Source organism: Arachis duranensis, chromosome 5 (genome assembly GCF_000817695.3).
Source record: "Arachis duranensis cultivar V14167 chromosome 5, aradu.V14167.gnm2.J7QH, whole genome shotgun sequence".
In the NCBI taxonomy this organism is placed as follows: Eukaryota; Viridiplantae; Streptophyta; class Magnoliopsida; order Fabales; family Fabaceae; genus Arachis; species Arachis duranensis.
The window spans coordinates 13,399,971-13,419,819 of NC_029776.3; the positions used below are offsets into that span (position 1 = coordinate 13,399,971).

Genomic DNA, 19,849 nt, shown 5'->3' on the forward strand with positions numbered 1-19,849 from the left:
CGGCCCCATGGGACCCGTTGCCATCCCTAGCGCTTTCTCTTCTCTGCGTTTTGGCTTCCAAGACACGCTTATAAAAGCTTAAGCTTGATGCGTGAGCATCTTTCCTATCTTTTCTTAGTAAATTTGCATCTAATTTGTTGAGTTTAATAAAGAATTAATTATATTTTAGCCAATATGGATGCTACTTTGAGTCTTTTGCAATTTTGTTTATTTTAGGTAACATTCGGCTGGATTTGGTGGAGTTTCTGCAGCACAAGAATCAAAGGAGATGGCAGCGAGGAGCGACGCGTACGCGTGACTGACGCGTACGTGTGATTTGGAGCTTTCCACGGTGATGCGTGCGCGTGACTAATGTGTACGCGTGATTTGAAGAATTGCACAGCGACGCGTGCGCGTGACCGACGCATCCGCGTGACTTGCGAAAAAGACCATCAACGCGTACGCGTGACATGCGCCACGTGCAGAAAACGCAGAAAATGCTGGGGTGATTTCTGGGCCCCATTTTAGCACCCAAGTTAGGCGCGGATCCAGTGAAGCCAAGTGGTCCCCATGTTACAAGACGTGGAGTAGTTAGTTAATTCTTATTTAAATTCAAATTTAATTTAAAAAAAGAAAAATATATTATCTTAATTTTAGATATAAGATTTTAAATTAATTAGGATTAGTTATAAAAAGGGGAGACTTCTCTTCTATTGAGGAGGTTCCATTATGGGGATTTCATTAGGGAATTCTATACAAATTTACATTCCGCATTCCATGAGCAACTAAACATCCACTGTTAAGGTTAGGAGCTCTATCTATTGTATGGATTGATACTATTATTTTTCTATTATCCTTTGACAACACCAGCCTAAAAATTCTATCGAGAGAGATGGACGTCATCATCGAAGACCCATTCGACACCATCAACAACGAGAAACTTTTATTCTCCTTTTCCATCAAAAACTAATTACACTTCTTTCTGAGCCTCCTAAATTCTCCAAAACAAGCTAAAAGTGTCTTTTACTACTTCCTTTACAATGAAGGATGAGACATTTTGATCAAGAATGACTTATATGTCGCTCCTTTTGTCAACCATGCTCGACCTTTTCGCAGTAATCTAAAAATTGCGTTAAAAAATGTTAGTTTTCTTACCTAGTTCAAAAGAATGGAGCTCCGCATGAAGGACCATGGCACTCTCGAGGATTCTACGACCTCATGAAACTACTTCAATTTTACCCGTCAATCTACCATTGGATGATCGGGGCTATGCTATGCTTTTCAAGAAAAACTACCAACAATCTCCACTTGCCTTGTGGCATAGTTGGGCCCACTCTTTTCGATGTGTCTACTATCACTGGATTTTTTTCACTGAAGACATAATTTAATTACTTCTGATATGCGTCCTAAAAAGGAATACTCTATAAATTGAAAAAAATTTCCTATGGAGAGAGTTTATCAGAAGCAATATAAGCAAAGATGGTACACCGATTAATGATGAAGAACATGTAGTTTTCCTCTGCTATTGGTTAAGCACCATAGGTTTTGCTCGAGGAGTGTTACCACGCAAAAATTATAAGGTAGGTTCTGTGGTATCTATTATATTACTATGGCTATAGTGACTACAAGCAAATTGCCAATTAAATGTGAACATCTGGCTTTTCTAAAGTAACGTTAACTTTGAGTTACTGTGTTTAAATAGGGTAAAGAGACTAATAATTAGAGTAAACAATTTGAACAGAAATTTGGGAAAAATTATTTTTCTATGCTAAAAAAATAAAGAGAAAATAGATGTTATCACATCATCCATGGATACTGAGGTATTACATGAGTTAGGATTTCCTGGGTGTGGAAAGATTGATCATTATAGCAAACATTGGCATACACATTGTCTACGATCTGCTACGAGAAGAGGAAAAGTGGGAATCCAATGGAAAACTACCGTTGAGATTGCTGGAAGATGTCAGAGAACTATTTGTCGTTGGTACTCGTGGTCGAAGAAGATAGATGTTGGAGGCAGAGTAGCAGTGACTGGTGAAGACAGAGCAACTTATGGCATGGTAAGAGAATTTTATCGATTATGTGTGTTTTACTTACTTCTGTCTGATATAGTTTTCCATAGATATTATTTCGAGGGAGAGATGTGTGCCTGAAAACAATGTACATAAGATGCCTTTTATCGTATCCCAAGACTTGACCCAATATTGTGTTTGATTTAGTTAATAATGGTAACTATATGCTTACTAATTCCTTGTAGTGTAAAATTGTGCAAAATTTGTTGTCGGAGTAAGTAGTGTACCAAAATGTGGTAATTTGAAACTAGGTTACTTGTATGAATTTATTTCCATAGTAATTGAGCCTAACATCTTCAAGCGTGGCTACTATTTGGTTCTGTAATACCTACTTAATGCAATCACTTAGATTCTTGTGGACATTTTGTCATTGTGAAAGTTATGTAGGAGATATAGGAAATATTAAAGAACTGAAATAACGAAGAAGTCGTGATGGCATAAATTAATAGTAGAGTACCAAATTTTATTGCGTAGTATGAGTACACTTTGGGCATCATGGAGTACACTTTAGGTACAATGGCATTCAGAAATTAAGTTTTTGCAGAGTTAAACTTTTTATTTTTTGGTCATTTTGATTCAGAGTTGTGGCCTATGAATTGCGGGATTTTGTCTCTATTTCCACCCTAACATAAGCATTTTGCATCATTCATACTTTCCTTTGTACATGTATGATTCTTATTGAGTATGGACAGAAAGGATTAAATTGAGAAAAGAATTCTATTTTTGTTAAGAAGTGAATTCTAACTTTATTTCAAATATAAATTCATGATTTGAAACAATTAATTGCATGAATAAAATGATTTTTTGGACTTTACTCTTTTTATCCTTGTGGTTATCTATTTGTCTTTTCTTTATTTATTCATTAAGAATAATTTTGACATTTCAATATTTAGTAATAATGAACTTGCAATCAGACAAATTTTGGTTTGATTTAGTTTCAACATTAACATAGAATTGAAATTCACTTGAGATTTGAAAATGATATTTTTCTTGTACTCCAAACCAAATAAAAGAATTCTTTTCTTGATGGATAGCTATTCTGAAGGTGTTCCAAACACAGTATAAGTTTATCCTTGGTTCTTTTGGATGCTGATTAACGATTTTCGGGTTGTATGTCTTATGCCCAATTACCATGCTATTTTTGTCTGAGTTGCCAGCTGACAAATTCTTTGCTTGTTTAAGTATTTGGTGGAGTGAGATGGACATCGATTCGAAAAATAGCTCAGAGTTTTTTGTGCAGTGGAGTGATGGATGGAGCACGGGATCGGAGGCTGGCGAATGTGAGACAGTAAGGCTTGAGTCGGGCAATCAGAAGAAGTGTACATGACATTGTTGGATATTAAGGAAAGTAGTAGGGTAGCAGATGATGCGAAAGATCAAGGATCTAGTCCGGCAACTGTGAGGTTAGTTGAAGAACTAAATAGTTCCAATCGCTGTGAGGCATGGGCAACAACAAAAGATTTGGCTATTGCTGAGTTCAATTCGATTGAGGAGGCATATGCAAGGTATCTGGAATATGCACGTGTTACCAGGTTTGCGGTTCGAAAGGGAGATTCGGGAAGAGATAATGAAGATAATTTTGTGAGAAAATTTTTCTTCTGCAATAGAGAAGGATTGCGCGATAAAAAACATTACGAGAGGATTGATAGACATCGGGCACACAAACCAATTATAAGAACCAATTGTAATGCTAGGTTTGTGGTTCATCTAGACAAGGGTTGTGGAAAGTGGAAGATAAAGTCTTTCGTTGCGGATCATAACCATGAACTAGTCCCAACAGACCACACAAATGTAATGGCACCGCATCGACACATGTCGGAAGGAGACAAGGCCCATGTTTATAGCTTGCACGAAGCAGGTTTCCAGACAACCCAAATCATGGGATTCTTTGCCTATCTCACAAGTGGTTATCGCAGTTTGCATTTTATAAAGAGAAGAATCTATATAACTATATCGATGATGTTCAATGTTCCTATATAGTGGAAGGTGATGCTGTTGCGGCCATTAGCTATCTTAAAGGGAAAACCGAACTTGATCCCCTAGCTGTGGTACAATACTCGTACTGTACTGAGAACCATTTGGGTAATCTATTTTGGTGTGATGGTCAAATGCAACATGACTATGATTGTTTTGGTGATGTCTTGGCCTTTGACTCAACCTATAGAAAGAATTTATACAATAAGCCTTTAGTGATTTTTTCATGTACTAACCATCATAGACAGGCCATTATATTTGGGTTTGGGTTGCTTGAGAATGAGAAGATTTCTTCTTATAAATGGTTGCTAAGGAATTTTTTTAATGTAATGAGGCAAAAGGAGCTGATGGCTGTAGTTACTGATGGAGACGAATCCATGAAGGAGACTATGTGGAACAAGTTTCCTAATGAAACACACAGACTATGTAGTTGGCATCTTGCTCGAAATACTATTTTTAACATTAAGAATGCTAATAGTTTTGGCATCACTATTAACAAAATGCACATAATAGTTTTAGCTTGGGGTGATTCACATAATTTTGACATATTTTTAGTTTATTTCGATGTTTTGCCTTATATAAAAGTACCATATATGAAGATTCCTTATTTTAAACTAACATTTTTTTACTGTAATTTATGTTTGAGAATTAAATATCACAATAAATATCTTGTAACAATTTTTTTATTTATTAGTAAATATTAAAGTGAAGTAAATGAATTCATCCTTATAAACTTCAACGTGCTAGGTTAATTGATTAAGTAATGGCAACTAAATTTTTTTTATTCTTTATTACGTATATTAAAAAATTCTAGTGTTTAGAATTTCCTGACTATGATTTAGAGTTTATCCCTTAGGGTTTAAAATTTAATATTGTCATTTTAGGGTTTAAATGTTTAGAATTTTAGAATTTAGAGTTTAAGTTTTATGGTATAAAATTTAGAATTTAAGATTTAAAGTTTAATTTAGAATTTAGGGTTTAGGATTTATGGTTAAGGTTTCAGGTTTAAAATTGATGGTTTAAGATTTAGATTTTATGGTTTAGGGTGCACCATTTATGGTTTGCATGTTGAAACTAAGATTTCTGATGCCCCACATTTATGCAAAGCACCTATAACACTAATATTAAAGAAGATCGCCATTTTCTTTTTCATATATAAAAAATTTTTTATAAAATAACTTATATAAATAATTTTTTTCGGATTTTATAAGTTACTAAACTTTTAGTACTAGATTTTCATCTGTAGTAAAAAAATTTGATCTATTACCTACTAATTTATCACCCGCTCGATCCATTAACCTACAATTACCACAAGAAAGCAATATAAAAAATAGTTTGTTCTATTAATATCCATAAATAATAAATTGTATTTAAACTATGCGATTTTACCAAAGATATTGTAACAGTAGTTTAGAATGAGGACAAATCAGCATTTTGCGTTGGTTTAGTTTCAATATTACTTCTTAATTTTATTATAACTTTTAATTTAGAAATGTCTTTATCAAATCAATATGACTTAAAATAAATTAGTATAAATGTACAGTAAATTATTTTAAATAAAAAGGATTTACTAGAACTAGATATATGTGTATAATTTGATTTAATGTGACAATGCAATCTTTTGGGTAAGTCAAACCAATTTAATTCGGTGATTCACCCCAAAATTATATTTAAAAATTAAAATAGATTTTTGTTGGTATTTATGAACACTAAAAATTCACAAATACTAGAATTTTAAACCCTTATAAGAATAAACAAATAAAAATATTAAATTCTTTTTCAAAAAATATTGGTTTAAAAAAACAAATAAATTTAATTAACATGAATAATTAAACAAAAATTCTTTTACATAAATAAAAATATAAATTAATTACTTAAATCAATCATTGGAGTTTTTAAAGTTAAACTTTAGTTTTTTAAATTTTAAAATAGATAAAACAATATGTAACGTTTATTATTGTTTGACGATCCAGTCTCTTTTCAATTTGATAATATTTTAAAATAGATAAAACAATATCTAATGTTATTGGATAATATTTTAAAGTTGTATTACATAACTAAAATTTATAATTTTAGAAATTAGCATTTTCATATAATTTTAAATTAATGTTACAACATTTAAATTAAACGTCCTTAATTTGTAAGATATGATAGTATTTATGAATACTAATATAAATTAGAATTTTGTCAAAACAATAAAAAAAACATTCGACAACTATTAAAGAAAGGAAATATTTTCAGACAGAGAAGAAGTGTCATGGGGTGTTTTTCTTTCCTTTTTTTTATCTTGCTTGTAAATTGGATTTTTTTCTTTGAAGTCATGTATTGTAAATTTGACTATTAGTATCTTCATCTAAAAAAAAAGGCAAAACAAACCGAGCCTTTTTTTTCTCTAGTTTTTACTAAATTTTGTCCGTAAGTCTAGTGTTTTCCATATTTTTGTTGGCCTGGTACACAGCCCACAGTATAAAACTCAATTTTTGGTGCTCAATTTGTTATTTTACCCTCACGGTAACATTCTAAGAGTTACCCGTGATTATCATTCTCACCACTACTTACCCTTCATAATCCTTCAGCCAAGTGTCACACATCTACTGGTGGGTCAACAGTTAGCCACCACTAGGTACCATTAATTGTGCCATCAGAGAACTGGCCAAATTATAATACCTTTAGCCGCCCTTATCCATGAAAGCCACCGCAGAATCTGTTTAGCCAAACTTCTCATTGGGAGTATGTATGATAAACTAGGCCAAATGGTCGACAGCCTTCGAAATATATCACCGATCAATGCTGGGAGACCTCTTTTGCTAGCTCAACTTTGGGTAAATGTAGTATTTGAGAAGCACATGAATCATGAAGGAATTACCTTCAGATAGACCAAATTATAATACCCTTAGTCGCCCTTATCCCTGAAACCACACTTTGCCAAATCTAATTCGACTAGTGAGCTTTTTTAGGAAGTTTTCTCGAAACTCCGTTCAGCCAAATACTTTCAAAATGAAGATTTCAAATTTGCCTCCTTTGTTGATCGAAAATGTGGGCCAACGTAGTTTCGATGATAAATAATTCAAAAATATGGTAATGAAAAAGCGTAATGCAAAATAGACGAACACTGATCGAACTTTGTTGCAATATAAGTACTGTCGACAGGTATACCTCAATACAAGAAAGACCGGTATCAAATCTCTCTCCATGCACCACATTATGTAGCAAGGAAAATGGGATTTTCTCAAGCTCTCCCACCCCCATTTCCAAGCAAATCGCCTACCCTTTGCCAACTCAACTTCGACTAAAAAAGGAGATCTACAAATGTCTTAACCATGATGAAAGGTGTCAAAGTTACTATGAACCTATTCTTTTCATTCATAGTAGCTACGTGACCAAATCCTTCTTTAATTAGTGGGTCACTTATTACTTTCGCTATGATCGAACCTTGGATCATATTTCCAAAAATTTGATTAAGTCTTTACCTGAATCATCTTAGCGATCATCATCAAAGGTGGCTGGTGCGGTATTTTACAACCCACAAACTAACTGGCAAGTGCACCGGGTCGTACCAAGTAATATCTTACGTGAGTAAGGGTCGATCTCACGAGGATTGATGGATCAAGCAACAATAGCATTTGATAGGATTAGTTAGGCAAGCAGAAAATAGTTTTGAGATATTCAAAGAGCATTAAACAGTACTTTAAAAATTTCATAAAGCAAGCAGCAATGAGTTGGGAATAAAATATTTGAGAAAGCAGTTAAGGTTTCAGAGTTATCTATTTTCCGGATTAACTTTTATTACTAATTAATTTAATCATGCAAGATTTAATTTTATGGCAAACTATATGTGACTAGACCCTAATTCCTTAGACCTTTCTAGTCTCCTCTAAAATTTATTAACTACCAATTCCTTGGTCAATTAATTCTAATTAGAGAGTGATGATCAATTTCTAGTTTATATGCCAAAAGAATCCTAATTATCCAAAAATAAGGAGATTATATGTCACGTATCCTGTTAAATACAAACAATTAGAAATTCAGTATAATATGTTTTCCAACTGTTGTTCAAGTAAAGAGCTTTTTCAAGTTTTACAAGAACTCAATTAGAACATGGGTCATACTTCTGTTCCACCCATATTCATAAAATAAAGAACGAAAACAATTATTGAAATATAAATCAAGACATTAATTAAATTAAAAAGATCAAACAAATCAATCCATGAAAATAGACAGAGCTCCTAACCTTAACAATGGATGATTAATTGTTCATGGTTCAGAGAAAAATAAGGGTTGTCAAAAATGTACCGTGTCTAAATGTACAGAGTTCCTATTTATAACTAATCCTAAATAAATTTAAAATCTAATTATCTAAAAATAATATCTTTTCCTCAAAATCAGATTTAAATTTAAATTCGAATTAATTAACAAGTCTTCCGCTGATGGGTGGGGACCACTTGATTTGTCCATTCTGCAGCTTCTAATCTGTGTTTTCTGGGTTGAAAACTGGGTCAAAACACGGCCCAAAATCCACGCCAGTGATTTTTGTAAATTCTACATATCGCGCACGTCACGCGTACGCGTCAGTCACGCGTACGCGTCAGTCACGCGTACGCATCGCTGGTCTTCTTCGCAAGTCACGCGGACGCGTCGGTCACGCGAACGCGTCGCTGAGCAAATCTTCAAATCACACGTACGCATCAGTCATGCGTACCCATCGCCGTGGATACTTCCAGATCATTCGCACGTGTCAGGCACGCGTGCACGTCGCTCCTCGCAGCCATCTCCTGTGATTCTTGTGCTGTAGAAACTCCATCAAATCTAGCCGAATGTTACCTAGAATAAATAGTATTGCACAAAACTCAAAATAGCATCCATAGTGGCTAAAATATAATTAATTCTTAATTAACTTCAGCAATTTAAGTGCAATTTCACTAGGAAAAGATAGACAATATGCTCATGCATCAGTGGCTAAAATAAAATTTGAACCATCCAAGCACACAAGACCACCTAAAGCATCGAAGATGTCATCCAACACTGCTTGACCCATTAAAGTAACTTTTCCATAACAACTTTATGGCAGCTACTCACATGATGATTCATTTGATGTCCTCATGTGAATATTTTGAGAAGCAGGCCAAAATCAGAGAAGCAACAGCCCAAATGGAATGAAATAAAAACAAGATTGTTGATGGGTTCTCTAACTCTAAAAGCCCGAAGAAATAAAACAAAGAAAACAGCGGGGCTGAATGAAAACTATCCAACTCAAGTCTAAGAAGATTCCACAAAGCTGAAGACTTCCAAAGCTAATACTCACATGTTTGCTTTGGTCAGAATGAGAGAGAGAGAGAGAGAGAGAGAGAACTTCGTTCATCTTGCTCATTTCACCAGAAAAGAAAGAAAGAGAAAGGTAAAATTTAAAAACAAATGTCTAATCACCCTAATCAAAGCAATCTAAGTTAAGTCAGAGAATAAAGGTGATTTATTTCCATTTACATGCAATTTAGTTTCTTTACTCCTTCTCTAATTTTCTGCAACTCCAATTTGGGATAAATGGATAAAGTGTTTTCTGATAATCATTGATGTGAATCAAAGGCTAAAATTGTTTCTTGGGGACAAAGCACTATCTCAAGGATTTAGATTTGGGTTTACCACTGAACATTTTTTTTTGCTGATCTGAGGTCTTCGGTCAAGAAAAAGAACCTATTTTGACATCCCTAATTTGGGGGTTAATTGAAAAAAGTGAGATGTCAAGCATCAGTGGCTCAAGGATCGACGAGTTGACTAAGGAGAAATCCAAACAGCAACTTGGCAAGAGGTACAAAAAGAAAATATTTTCATTTTCGGAAGACAAGGAGAGAGAACCAGAACTTGAGTTTATTTGAAGAGCTTCTCTGTGAAGAGTTCATCAATTTTGGACAGTGTTTTCTAAGTTAAAGAAGCATTCCACCAAAATGAAGAACTCAATCAAAGTCAGCTGAATCCGGTTCAACTTATAGCAGCAGAGGCTGTTATTGCATTAATCTCCTTCATGTTCTACATTTTGCACTTTATTTTCAATGTATATCTTTCTGTAATTTCTTGAGAGATAAAAGGCTAAAAGAGAGAATTCAAGAAAAAGCCAATGAGTGACAAAAGGCTGAGTGAAACACTTGAGAGAAAAGCCTAGAGTAATTTCAGATTTTTTTAGGTTGTTTCATATGTCTTGTGTCTTGTACCTGTGAGGTGTCCCTTTCTAAGTTGGGTTAGCACTTAGAGTGAAGAGTTAGGTATTAGCATAACCAAGTCAAGTTAGATAAGAACTTGAGAGAGAAAGGATTGAGGGAATCTGAAGAAATTGGTGTATGTAATACTTTAACTATAGTGAAAATTCTACCACTGTTGTGGTGGAGACTAGATGTTGGTTTCATTGCACAAGGCAACTGAACCAGGATACATGCCTATGTCATCTTTCTTCTCTTTCTCCAAGTCCTATTTTCTGATATTTATGAGACAAAATGAAATTGTCTCATAAAATTTTCATTGTACAGTTCAAACAGATTTTAACTGTAACTTTGATATTAAAGTCATTAAAGCAAAAGAATACTATAGATTCAACCTCCCTTCTCTAAGTCTTCTACAACCTTCAATGTTAAAATTAACAGAATATTTCTTCCAAAATACATGTAGAAAATATAGTTAGGTTTTTAATTATGAATACCTTCAGATTGCGAAGAAATATTCAAATAATTCTGACATTTTTTACACTAAGAATGACCTAATTATAAAATTAAAAGTACTATAAGGACCCAATTGAAAAGAAAAAATTATAGAGACTTAATTAAAAATTTAATAAAATATAGGGATCAACAGAGTAATTAAATCTTAATTTTAATATCAATTTTTAGATCTTAATAAACAAAATTCTCTTTACATAAAAGAGGTAAATATCAAATCGGTACCCAAAAGATTCTGACGTTGACAAAATGGTACCTGACTTTTGTTATTGACAAAATGGTCCCTAAAAGATTTTAAAATTTGACAAGCGTGTCTCCGAGCTCGCTGGAGCAAATCTTCGGTAAGCACAATGCTGACATAGCCATTACGTTTTGATGACATGGCAAAAACCCTCTCCAACCCTAATCCTTCCCCTCCCCAATCCAAAAATCCCCCTTTTGAACTCTAATCCCACTTCCTTGCCCCTTTGAATCCTAATCCCCCTTTTCCAATGCACTGTATCACACTTTGAACTCACTCTCCTTCAAAATAGAGCTAACCTTCTCAGTCTTACAAAGCCAGTGTCACTAAAACTGCATGGTTGCCATCTTGTCGTCAGGTCTTCTGTGTCCGCCAATGTTGTCTGTCTCCTCCGACACGGAATGATCACCTTCAACCTTCACTATTGTGCTTCGCAGTGGCTCGCTTTCCTCCTTATGGTCGAACATAAAAACATACACACATAGCAGTAGCATCTCACTCATCGGCCTCTTTTTCATTACCTCTGCTTCTTATTTCTTGCTCCTGGCCTTGTCTAAATCTGCCTCTTCTGCTTTTTGAATTGTAAATTAATCTAAAAAATTGGGACAATTCATGATTGAAAAACTGAGAGAATGTGATGGGGAAGAGAGATCTTTTGCTGGATTAGGGTTCAGGAAGATGTCCAGGTTGAGAGAGTGAGAGGGTGTGGTTCAGAGGGGGAAGGGAGGGGGATTAGGGTTGGAGGATTTTGGATTTTCCAGTTGGACTGGGTAATTAAATAAAAATTACACCTTCAATTTTTTCATGGCCACCTCAGCATCTTTCTCATTGGACCCGAAAGTGAGATGCTACTGCTATAGAAGAGACTTCAAAGCTACTGAAGCCAAAGGTGGTGGATTTGATAGAAGAGGAAAAAAAGAGAAAGTATAGGAAGAGTTTGGCTCAGAAGGAGAAAGGTAGAGTAGAGAAGTAAGAGACGAGAATCTCAAAAAAAAAAAAAGAATTACAATTCTTAAAAAAATTGAAATGGGGTGTTTCTAAAATTATAAAAATTAAAAGTATGGATAATTTTTGTAATACTGATAATTGCTAACGGACACCTTAACATTTAACCTTAACTCTAAATAACTTAATTGACAGCTGGTCATTTTTGTCAAAATTAATCCTCTTTTAGGGATCTTTTTGTCGATAATATCTTCCAATTATCATTTTGTTAGTTTCTGAATCTTTTGGGTGCCCATTTGGTATTTTTCTCTAGAAAGAATGAACTTATTATGCCACATGACACGTAACGTGATTCATCATCATCTGAATAATGAAAGAATCAATTTGACCTATGTTTTATCTTTTAATGACTAGTATGACTAATTTAATCTTTTGGGGACTAATTTAAAGAATGAATAATCTTCTAGAAAAGTATATGTGTACCAAATTCTTTGTCCAACTCCTATTATTAATTTTTGTACGACTGAATGCTATGTATAGTGTAATAAGAAGCTAATGACATATGAGCATCTCGCAATTTTCCCATAAGAGCCAGTGCTACAACATACATTTATGGGCTTGCTGTGCATGCAAAGGGCTAGAGCTAAGCTATAATAATTAGACATCGATGGAGGAAAAATATTAGCACCTTCGAAGGTAAACAAAATCTTATTTTGGCGGGCTTTTCTATGTTATTTTGAATTTTTCAGTTCGAGATGATGTGTTTTGACTTTTTTAGGTTAACAATTTAACAATAAAATAATTTACTATTAGAAATTTATTTAATTTCTTACCCGAACAAAAAATAATATGTGAAATAAAAATTTTACGACTTTACTACAATTACACTTAATTTTGTTAATTTATTTTCCATTTATCCAAAATAAATTAACTTAAAAGACTCCCAAAGAAAAAATGACTTGGGCCCATTTATCAAATGTTTTTAACTATTGAAACCCAAGAAAATAATTTTATGGAACTGAATAATGTAAAAGGGATACAATGCTTAAAAATTGGTAATAACCTTGCTATTTTATACATAGTTGACGCTATTGCTGCTTCTCTTGCTGTACCTCAAGAAAAGGAAATCATTTGCGTTCTTGGTGCTCATTTCTATTATGGAGGTATGAATTTTTAAATATTATGAGAGGTTTTCTAACAGAAGCTTTTCATTCATTTTTATTTATTTGTTTGTTTATTTTGTAAAGGAAAAGGATGAGCAACAACTTGACGAAGGTCCAGCAAAGTCAGCAACTTCGCATGAGGAAGTTGCAATGTTGCATGACAATATATTTAGTCAAGAGGTTAGGGTCATTAAATTTTTCAATTAATGAAGGACCAATTTTAGTGATGATTTTCTATTTGTTACCATTCTTTGGAGTGAAAGCAATGATGTTTATAGTTGTTTCAGGCCGTTACAAGGCTCGTACAGTCAATGGTTGTAGAGAACTTGCAAGGATTGTCTCCTATTCTCATTGGACTTGGACAAAAAGAACCTTGGCAACAGTCACTGTGTCCCACTCCAACCATTACAGTCGAAATAGCTCATGAAATGGATGTCACTCCTAGTAGTGGTTTCCTATCCACCAATCCAAGGAAGAGACCTACTCGGCGTTACTCGATAAAAAAATCCCTTATCGATATTAGTAATGGTTGTCCCCACTTTGGCGAAGACCCAGATTATGAATATATTAATTCACTGAAAGAGTGCAATGACAATTCTATTTTGCGGCTTTGTAAGAGGAAAAATTATTCATGGGTAAAGAAAGGTGTCAAAGCACAAAATAAACATATTAAGGTGTGGTGAACCAAAAAAGACCTTCTATATTTTTACTCTTCTATCTTTTAATGCAAGTTGGTCCATGTTTCATTGTATTTTTTTTGTTGTTGTGAAATATAGTGTAAGTTATTCATTAGTGAAGATACGAAGCTTGATCGGAGTTGTCCTTGGCTATATCACTCTCATATATCTCCTTATATGGATGTAGAAGAGATGCCACAGGTATTATACTTGTTGAATGTTTATTTATTGAGTTAAACATGTATAGAATGATTAGTAATGATTGTAAGTAACATTTCAAGTTTGTATTCGCAGTGCTTGGACCTTAACTTCCGCCCAGCAAAAGGTATGATGTTCATTGGAGCATAATTGGCAATGGTAACATATAGGCAACGGACTTGACCCCAAGTAAGTTCTTTGACATTGTGTTTGTCACATAAAGTTCATGCTGTAATAGCAAAAATCGATGCATCAATCTCGGTTGTGAAAACTTAAGGTTGATGGTCATTTTGGTATTTGCAGCGAGATTCTTGTGCCGAATGACCATTGTGAAGGGACAAGAGAGGTCTTCTTAACTCTTGTACCAGGAAGTAAAGTCATTGGAGATGTATGGTAATCATAATTTATTTCTTTTTCATGCTTTTTGGTAAAGTCTTTGTTTACTCAAATGATGTTGGTTTAAAATTGTGTCTTTGTTTTCAGATGCTCACGTTTGTTGCAATAATGATGTCGAAAGGAACATATGGATCAGTTCCAGAAAAACTTGGAATTAAGTGGTGGCTACCTCCTACCTTTGCTGTAAATTTCAATGATACTAGCTACTTGTATAGTTGTTCAATCATACAAACAGTTCATTAGCTTATACAATTTTCTTTATTAATGTAGCAAATTGCAATGCATCATACAAATATTTTCACTGGTACAATGGATTATATTAGAAGCACGTACACAAGCTTTGCCGACAACCTACTCATGGTAAAGTCTTCAAACATTTTACACATAGGTAGTTTCCTAAATATTCCAATCTGCTAAACACTCCAATAAGTTTCAGATATATGTCCCCAGACATATCGACGATCATTGGTTTCTGATGGTTGTTGATCACTTTTATGAGAAAGTGTCTTACATGGATTCACTAAAGTGTGAAAATATGTTGCCATCACGAATGGATGCTATGGAGGCAGTGGTAGGGCACTATATTATTTCTCATTGTATTTAAGGAATTAAAATTACTCTGGCATAAAATGTTTCTAAAATTTTACAATTATTTATGACACTAGACAAAGTTACTAGACAACATAATATCCAAGGAGTCCTTGTACAAGTTGCCCAATGCTGAAACCAAGTCCATTACCTTGTATGATTTTGATGAACCCAAAGTTCTACAACAGAAAATGGATAGGTGTGTATAGGATTTTTGTGGATCACTTTTGCATTTGATGATTACATATAAATAATATGAATTTGCTTTCAATAATGACCATTAAATTTGCTTTACTTGGTGCAGTAATGACTGCAGGATCTTTGTCGCACAATGGATGATACTGTTAAACCTATGGAAGCCATTGGAGGATCAGGTTGTGAATGATTACACCCGTATGCACATTGCTTCGGACTTGGTTATGCAAGGGTGCAACCCTATCGTGGTGGAGATGAAGAAGCTTGCAATCACAAATTGGGATTCAAAGATGACAAATGCAGTACTTCATTGTTGAGAAATTTGACATTAGCAAGATTAGGCAATTGTCCTAGTTGCATTTTAATATTTGAAGGAACGATATGAAATTGACTGTATTTTGAAAGTTTGAATGCGATTAAGTTCATCTTTTGTCAAAATGGGTGTTCACAAATAAGCTGCACTAAGCTTTAAAAAGACAATTTCATTAATTCATTGTCAACTTTTTCTCGTTTAAGATAGCATATATTTTCTCACACAAATAATCTAATGACAAATTCATTCTAGGCTGCACCAAGTCTTATAATAAAACTCAAACATAGAAAAAACAAGCAAAATAAATTTGCAGCCGATGATCTCCCTGGGCATCCATGTTGACGGGTCCATTTATCACATGTTTGCCATATGATTTTGCATTACCAATACACAAAAACACATCCAAAATTGGCATAAAGAAATTATTTAAATCATATCATAAGTGAATGATGAACGGATATTTTATACGCTTTTTGGGGGTAATTTCATGTAGATTTTAGTATGTTTTAGTTAGTTTTTAGTATATTTTTATTAGTTTTTAGGCAAAATTCATATTTCTAGACTTTATTATGAGTTTGTGTATTTTTCTGTGATTTTAGGTATTTTCTTACTGAAATTGAGGGAGCTGAGCAAAAATCTGATTTAGGCTGAAAAAGGACTGCTGATGCTGTTGGATTCTGACCTCCCTGCACTCGGAATGGATTTTTTGGAGTTACAGGAGTCCAATTGGCACGCTCCCAATTGGGTTGGAAAGTAGACATCCAGGGCTTTCTAACAAAATATAATAGTTTATACTTTGCACAAAGATAGATGACGTAAACTGGCGTTTAACGCCAGTTTCATGTTGTAGTCTGGCGTTCAACGCCAGAAACAGGTTGCAAGTTGGAGTTCAATACCAGAAACAGGTTACAACCTAGTGTTCAACTCCAGAAATAACCCAGGCACGTGAGAAGCTTAAGTCTCAGCCCCAACACACACCAAGTGGGCCCTAAAAGTGGATTTCTGCACTATCCATCCTAGTTTACTCATTTTCTGTAAACCTAGGTTATTAGTTTAGTATTTAAACAACTTTTAGAGAATTATTTTGTATCTCATGACATTTTTAGATCTGAATTTTGTACCTTTTGATGGCATGAGTCTCTAAACCCCATTGTTGGGGGTGAGGAGCTCTGCAGCGTCTCGATCAATTAATCCAATTATTTCTGTTTTCTATTCAAACACGCTTGTTCCTATCTAAGATGTTCATTTGCGCTTCACTATGAAGAAGGTGATGATCCGTAACACTCATCACCTTCCTCAATCCATGAACGTGTGCCTGACAACCACCTCCCTTCTACATCAGATTGAATGAGTATCTCTTAGATATCTTAATCAGAATCTTCGTGGTATAAGCTAGAATTAATGGCGGCATTCATGAGAACCCGGAAAGTCTAAACCTTGTCTGTGGTATTTCGAGTAGGATTCAATGATTGAATGGCTGTGACGAGCTTCAAACTCGCGATTGTTGGGCGTAGTGACAGACGCAAAAGGATCAATGGATCCTATTCCGACATGATCGAGAACCAACAGATGATTAGTCGTGCTGTGACAGAGCATTTGGACCATTTTCATTGAGAGGATGGGAAGTAGCCATTGACAACGGTGATGCCCTACATATAGCTTGCCATGGAAGGAGCCTTGCGTGTGTGAAGAGGAGGACAAGGGAAAAGCTGAAATTCAGAGGACAAAGCATCTCCAAAACTCCAACATATTCTCCATTATTGAGTAACAATTACTTATTCCAAACACTTTCACTTTTTACAATTAAATTCAAAGAACCTTATTGGCATCCTGACTAAGATTAATAAGATAACCATAGCTTGCTTTATACCAACAATCTCCGTGGGATCGACCCTTACTCACGTAAGGTATTACATGGACGACCCAGTGCACTTTCTGGTTAGTTGTGCGGATTGCAAAAGTGTGATTGCAATTTCGTGCACCAGTGAACATGATATGGATTTTGAATAATTCAATACCAGAGTTCTTTCTACTAGGACAATCAACCATAGAATAATTCCTAACTCCTAAGTCAAACATAAATAACATGCTTTCAAACTCCGATCCAGTGCATAACCTAATAAGCCATGTTTATGCCTTTGTAAGAATATTCATAAGAGTCCACTATATTTATAACTAACCATACAATTCTCCTTAATACCTAAGTCAAACATAAATAATATTCTTTCAAACCCCAATCTAGTGACATATTTCGTGAACCATTGCACAATTCATCAAAATATAATTTTGTAGCTGTGATTACTTTAGGCATAAATCATACCTGTAGCATCCATCGATAAGACCCCTTGTGGTGTTTTCATTTAAGTTGTTGAATATTAGGGGAATGCAATTAACAACACTAAACCTTGCATTTAACTCATTTGTATTTCCAGCAACATCTTCGTTGGGTGGTGTGTTGCCGATGACTGACGACATATGTGAAGCTACAATAGGATCTATCTGCTATTTGCAATTATCACGCCAGGTCACTACATAATTCATTGGAGCATGCATTTTTAATTTTCATCATGACAATTCAATTGCAAGTACGACAATGTAAAAGACCACAAAAAGACAAATTACTATTTGTGTGAGTAAGAAGTAAGGTGTGCTAGAAGCACTCATAACCTCATGAGTTTAGCTTCATCAATTGTGGTGTTCAATTCTTGATTCGTTGCCTGGGTTTCTTCTTTTCCAATAATAGAACAAGTCCTCTTTGTGTGGCCTTCTTTCCCATAATTTTTACACTTTCTCCTCCCTTTTTCATCTTTCTTCAGTTTTGGTACGCCTTTTGTCTTCATAGCGCTTGGGTCACCAATAATGATCTGTGTAGGTGCCTCCTCCGTACATTGCTTCTTTGAGATCTTTGTTTCAATCTCTCTTGTCAATATGCACACTTCTTTCATTGTGTGATGGAAAAGAAGAAGCTCTTATGCTCCAATGAAAGACATCCAAGTGGTGGCCACAGACAATGCTACGTATCGCATTAAAAACCCTCTCTCTTTTTCGATCTCACTTTGCCTAACATTTGTCTCCTTGGAAAATTGCTTTGCTCTCTTAGTCTATCTCTTTAAAATGAGCTTCTCTGGAATTTCTTTATAGCCTTCTCATTTCATGACATAAAACATATGTCTACAAGGAATTCCCTCACTATTCCATCTTTTGCATTCACACTCTATATTCTTGTCATTGCGATCATACATAACAGTGTATAAGCGATCCCTATTCTCATTATGATACACCTTATAAATCATTGTTGTGGATATACTTCGATCTTTTATTAACTCAAGTGCAACCACGGCCTGAATCGCCTTTTTAACCAACCCGTATATTTCCTTCATGTATGCTTCTGCAGCACTATGTTCAAGATTGGTTAAACCGGTGGTCAACACAGCTTCACCATAGATAGTCTTGAATTGGGCAACCATTTCATTGTTCCTGTAATCTCGAACAACACGTTCAAGATTAGTCACCAAGTTCAACAGACAATGACGAGAGTTAATGAAAATTTTTACATAATTGTTGATGCCCTCACATTGTGAGATAGTCCTAAACCCAGCACAAAATTTATCCATCAAGTAAGAGCTAGCCCAATTTTTCTTCTTAGCATATTGAATGTTAACCCAGTCATTATTTTGCAGACCAAAAGTATCCACCATCTTAGGCCAACGGAGCTCGAACTCATCGGGATGCCACTTACCATACATGCACTTTTTAAATTCTGCACAAAATGTTGGATCCTTGATGTTAGACATTGCATTTTTTTAAAGGTGCCAACCACATAATCTATGGGTAGCATTAGGGAATACATTTGCAATACCCTCTTTCATGCCTTCATCTCCATCAGTTACCACAACAGTAGGAGATTTACCCAGCATAATATCCAAAAAGTTCTTCAACAACCATGTGTAAGTCGATCCTGATTCATCCTCTAATACAGCGAAGCCAAAATACAAGTTTGCCTATGGTGATTACTACCAAAAAATATCACCAGTGGCTTTTTATACTTGTTCTTTCAGTACGCGATATCAAATTCTAGGACATTGCCAAACAACTGGTAATCAGCCCTAGACAATCCATCTACCCAAAATAAGTTGCCCAATCTATCTTCAGGGGTATAACTATAGCGTGCCATCGCCATCGGGTCTAGATCATCCTTGCCACTCAAGTATCCTATGGTAGCATTTGAATCGCCACCAATAATCCTTGCTCGTCTACTTCTTTCTATTTAATTATCCAAATCTTTCTTTGAAAAGCCAACTCTATGATACCCACCTGGTTGTCCAACTAGATATTCCATAATTTGAGAAGTAGGGAGTCCATGCATGATCATTGTGTTGATCTAAGCTTTGTTTGCATCGGTCAAAC

General features: G+C 34.8%; 1 protein-coding gene across 1 annotated transcript; it reads right to left on the reverse strand.

Moving 5' to 3' along the window:
* Nucleotides 1–18,588: 18,588 nt before the first annotated feature.
* Nucleotides 18,589–19,622, reverse strand: LOC107488119 (protein FAR-RED IMPAIRED RESPONSE 1-like). Its single transcript, XM_052261634.1, has 3 exons — nt 19,529–19,622; nt 19,302–19,412; nt 18,589–19,202 (listed from the first exon to the last, which is right to left on the reverse strand). Exons 1-3 carry the CDS (start codon nt 19,620–19,622, stop codon nt 18,589–18,591), a joined length of 819 nt encoding a protein of 272 aa, XP_052117594.1.
* Nucleotides 19,623–19,849: the final 227 nt, after the last annotated feature.